At 37.7% G+C, this 4,343-nt stretch overlaps 1 protein-coding gene across 1 annotated transcript; it reads right to left on the reverse strand.

The window, feature by feature from the left end:
- Window positions 1-352: 352 nt before the first annotated feature.
- LOC138420911 (olfactory receptor 5J3-like) lies at window positions 353-1,294 on the reverse strand. Its single transcript, XM_069554611.1, has one exon. The coding sequence runs from the start codon at window positions 1,289-1,291 to the stop codon at window positions 353-355; it is 939 nt and encodes a 312-aa protein (XP_069410712.1). The 5' UTR covers window positions 1,292-1,294.
- Window positions 1,295-4,343: the final 3,049 nt, after the last annotated feature.

Genomic DNA, 4,343 nt, shown 5'->3' on the forward strand with positions numbered 1-4,343 from the left:
TTTTGTCTGTGCTCAATAGAGAAAATGAGTTAAGAAATACTTCATTACTTAGAAATTTTATGTTTGTGTCTCCCTATTTGTGGGTGTGTCTGTGTGTCTGCATGTATATATTTATTTATGCCTAAACACAGGAATAAAAATGTTAACAATTAACCAGAGATAGCTAAACTGGAATCTAGTATGGCTTATTAGCTTAGTTTGCACAATAACCAGCCACATGTACTATGACGCTATTCTTCCAAGCCTTTTCTTTCCAGTGCAAGACAGTTCATAATTTTAATAAATACATATAAATACCATTTTCCAAAGCACTCATTTGTCTACAAAACAATTTGGCACATATGGTATGACATTAACAAGGAATATGCTTCATTTCTTTGGCCTTTTTCACAGCATCCTTCACTTCCTTGTTTCTTAAGCTATAAATTAATGGATTTAACATAGGAATAACCAGAGTATAAAACACAGATACCACCTTTTCCTGTTCTAAGGAATACTGGGAACTTGGTTGAATGTAGCTAAAGCTTACAGAGCCATAGAATAGAGTCACAACTGTGAGATGTGATGCACACGTGGAGAAGGCTTTGTGTCTGCCTGCTGCAGAGCGGATCCTCAGGATAGCGGCAACAATGAAGATGTAGGAGACCACCACAGTCATGAAAGTGGTCAGGGCAATAACACCGGAGAAGATTAAAAGCAGCAGCTCATTCATGGATGTGTCAGAACAGGACAGCTTCAACAGTGGGGGAAGGTCACAGAAGAAGTGCCTGATGACATTCGGCCCGCAGAAAGACAACTTCAGCAAGCCAATTGTGTGAGTCAACGAGTTGATTACGCCTCCTACACATGATGCAACGACCAGAACAACACAAACTATTCTTGTCATAGCCACAGTATAAAGTAAAGGGTTCACAATGGCCATATAGCGGTCATAAGCCATTGCTGCCAGCAAGAAGGCCTCAGCGGTAATGAGAGACACGAATGAAAAGTACTGCACAATGCATGCAGAGAACGAGATTGTCTCCCGTTCAACAAAGAAGTTCAGCAGCATTCTCGGTGCAAAGACTGACGAATAGCAGGCATCAGTGAGTGACAGGCAGCTGAGGAAATGATACATGGGCGTTTGGAGTTTGGGAGTTATTTGGATTAGAAGGAACATTCCTAGATTCCCCACCAAGGAAACGGTATAGATGAGCAGGAACACCAGGAAGAGGACCACTTTCAGTTCAGCATGATCTGTCAGTCCCAAAAGGATAAACTCGGTCACCAGTGTAAAATTAGCATCAGCCATGGGTTTGTTTATCTTGGTAACTGTCAACAAATAAATTGAGAATGGTCATGCAGCATGATCAAGACTACTCGGAATCTCTAACTAGCAATATGACTTGAGTTTACTACTGCTCTGCTCTGGTTGTTTTAGCTATAAAATAAGGGAAAATATTTAACTAGAAATATCTAGTCTCTTCAAGTACTGCCTATTTGCTTGTCTCATAGAAAATTCCAAGGATTGAAGCAAGAAAACATTAGAGTTTTAGCTTCAGGATACATTCAAAATGCTATTCTTAGTGTGAAGAAAAACACTTAAGTGAATTTCATTCTGTGTGTGTATGAATTGCTCAGTTGTGTCCTACTCTTTGTGACCTCATAGACCGTAGCCTTCCAGGTCCTTCTGTCCATGGGATTTTTCCAGGCAGAAATACAGGAAGGGGTAGCGTTTCTCCAGGGGATCTTCCCATGGATCGAATCCAGGTCTCCTGCATTGCAGGCAGATTCCTTACCATCTGAGGCACCAGGGAAGCTTCTAAAATAGGCAAAATCTAGATTATAAAGCATAATTATTTACATTGGAAATTTAATCTGTGATACCACTGAAGTTCTCTTTTAAAAAATGATACAGGGATGTCCCTTAGAGTCTGGTGGTTAGGACTCCACGCTACCATTGCAGGGGGGTGTAGGTTTGAGCTCTGATCAGGGAGCTAAGTCCCCACAGTCAAAAACTGAAAGGAAAAAAAGTTCTAAAAAACTATACAAATGAACTTATTTACAAAATAGAAACGGACTTACAGACTTAGGAAACATACTTATGGTCTCCAAAGGGAAAGGGGATGGGGAGATATAAAGAGGAATTTGAGAGTAACATATGCACACTGCTATAAAGGAAATAGATAAAACCAGGAGCTACTGAATGACACAGGGAACTACACTCATGAGGGACTGGGGGCAGGAGGAGAACACGATGACCGAGGATGAGACGGCTGGATGGCATCACCGACTCGATGGACGTGAGTCTGAGTGAACTCCGGGAGATGGTGATGGACAGGGAGGCCTGGTGTGCTGCAATTTATGGGGTTGCAAAGAGTGGGGCACGACTGAGCGACTGAACTGAACTGACATGAGAAAAGAATCTGAAAACAATTCCATATACATTATATACAAAAAATTTGTATGCATTATATACATACGTATATATGTGTGTATATATATATATATATATAGAGAGAGAGAGAGAGAGAGAGAATCACTTTGCCATACACCAGAAACTAACACAATATTGTAAATCAACTACACGTCAACAACAACAAAAAAATAAACACATTTGGTTTAATTGTGGCAGATGTCATATCTATAAATATCTGAACATAAACTGTATCATAGCCTTTTTTAAAAAATTTTATTTATTTATTTTAATTGGAGGTTAATTACTTTACAATATTGTATCGGTTTTGCCATACATCGACATGTATCCGCCACAGGTATACACGTGTTCCCCATCCTGAACACCCCCTCCCTCCTCCGTTGTTTTCCCACTTATGGTTTCATGTTTAGTGTGTAGTCCACATTTTTTTAAACTTTGATCTGACAAAAGGCAAGGCCCCAATATCAAAAATTCTGGATTCATTCTTAGAAAATAGCCAGAAGCATTGACTTTTGAGAATAATGTCCACTAGAAATTGAGAGAAAGGGTACTCTGAGCTGAAATATGATAAATAGAACTTATAATTGGCCTTCTTTGGGAAAACTTTCTCTTTAAAAAAATATTTATTGAAATAGTTGGCATGTTTAGGCGGTTCCCATTTTCCAAAATGACAAGCCATGCAACACTATACTCCTACATCCGCATGATAGTGTGGAAAGTCATATAGGATAAATGACATAAGAAGCAGAACTGTTACTGACCTACTTTGGATGGTTTGTATTAACAATGCATTTCTAATACAAAGGACAATTTATGGCCTTTGATATCCAATAGAAACACCATACTCAAGAGATTCAGGAAACAAATCTTTATAGTTTTCTAAGTAAAGCAAGTTTACAAAATAAAGTCAACCTATAAAACATATAACTACTTCTCTGCAATATTTTTTTCATGATATTGCCACACGTTTCTTAAAATATGCCATGTCTTTTCCACTTAACCGATAGACATCTTCTGAGCACTTGGAAAGTCCCATAAATTGAAACCAACCTATAGAGCATATGGCTACTTCTTTGCAATATTTTTTTCATGATATTACAGCAAGTTTCTTAAAATATGTCATGTCTTTTCCAATGCACATTTATTATTTCTAAATATTGCCCACAAAATGCAACTCTTTTTTCACATTTATATTAAAAATGAAAACATTGTAAATAAGTCAGGATTACTAGTGCAACTTTGGCTCAGATGCTAAAACAATCTGCCTGCAATCTGCCTGGGTTCAGTCTCTGGGTTGGGAAGATCCCCTGGAGAAGGAAATGGCAACCCAATCCACTATTCTAGCCTGGGGAATTCCATGGACAGAAGAGCCTGGAAGGACTACAGTCCACTGGGTGGCAAAGAGTCATATACCACTGAACAACTAACACACACACACACACACACAGAGTAACTTTACTTCTACAGAATAAAGGATTAGATTTTCTTGGATTTAACATCCTTTCACATGGGAGATGCTAGCCCTGTGTTCAGTATGTAAAACCCAATATTTTCTTATTTCTTATTATTTTCATAATCTTATAATATTGTTCCTCTATTATAATACTTTTATAGGTCTAGAATATCTCTGGAGACAGGTGAATAATCTTCATAAGATTACATAGTTCTGATTTATATTGAAATTTATTTTTAGAAAATATTCCAAACTGAATCCAAATATTCATTTTTATTACTCCCAAAGAAGTTGCATGACAACTTTGAGGTTAATGTAGAGAAAGAGACTTGAGTGGAGGATATAGAAGGAGATGAGAGCCAAATTATAAATCCCTCCCTCCTCTACACCTTGTAGTCTTTATCACATTAAAATCTGAATGTGATTTTCTTCTTCTTCTTCTTTGTATTTCAACTTATTAACAGAATGCATATA

Source organism: Ovis canadensis, chromosome 15 (assembly GCF_042477335.2).
Source record: "Ovis canadensis isolate MfBH-ARS-UI-01 breed Bighorn chromosome 15, ARS-UI_OviCan_v2, whole genome shotgun sequence".
NCBI lineage: Eukaryota > Metazoa > Chordata > Mammalia > Artiodactyla > Bovidae > Ovis > Ovis canadensis.

Coding starts and splice junctions, on each gene's coding strand:
- LOC138420911 (XM_069554611.1), bottom strand. CDS start 1,291: ATGGCTGATGCTAATTTTACACTGGTGACCGAGTTTATCCTTTTGGGA.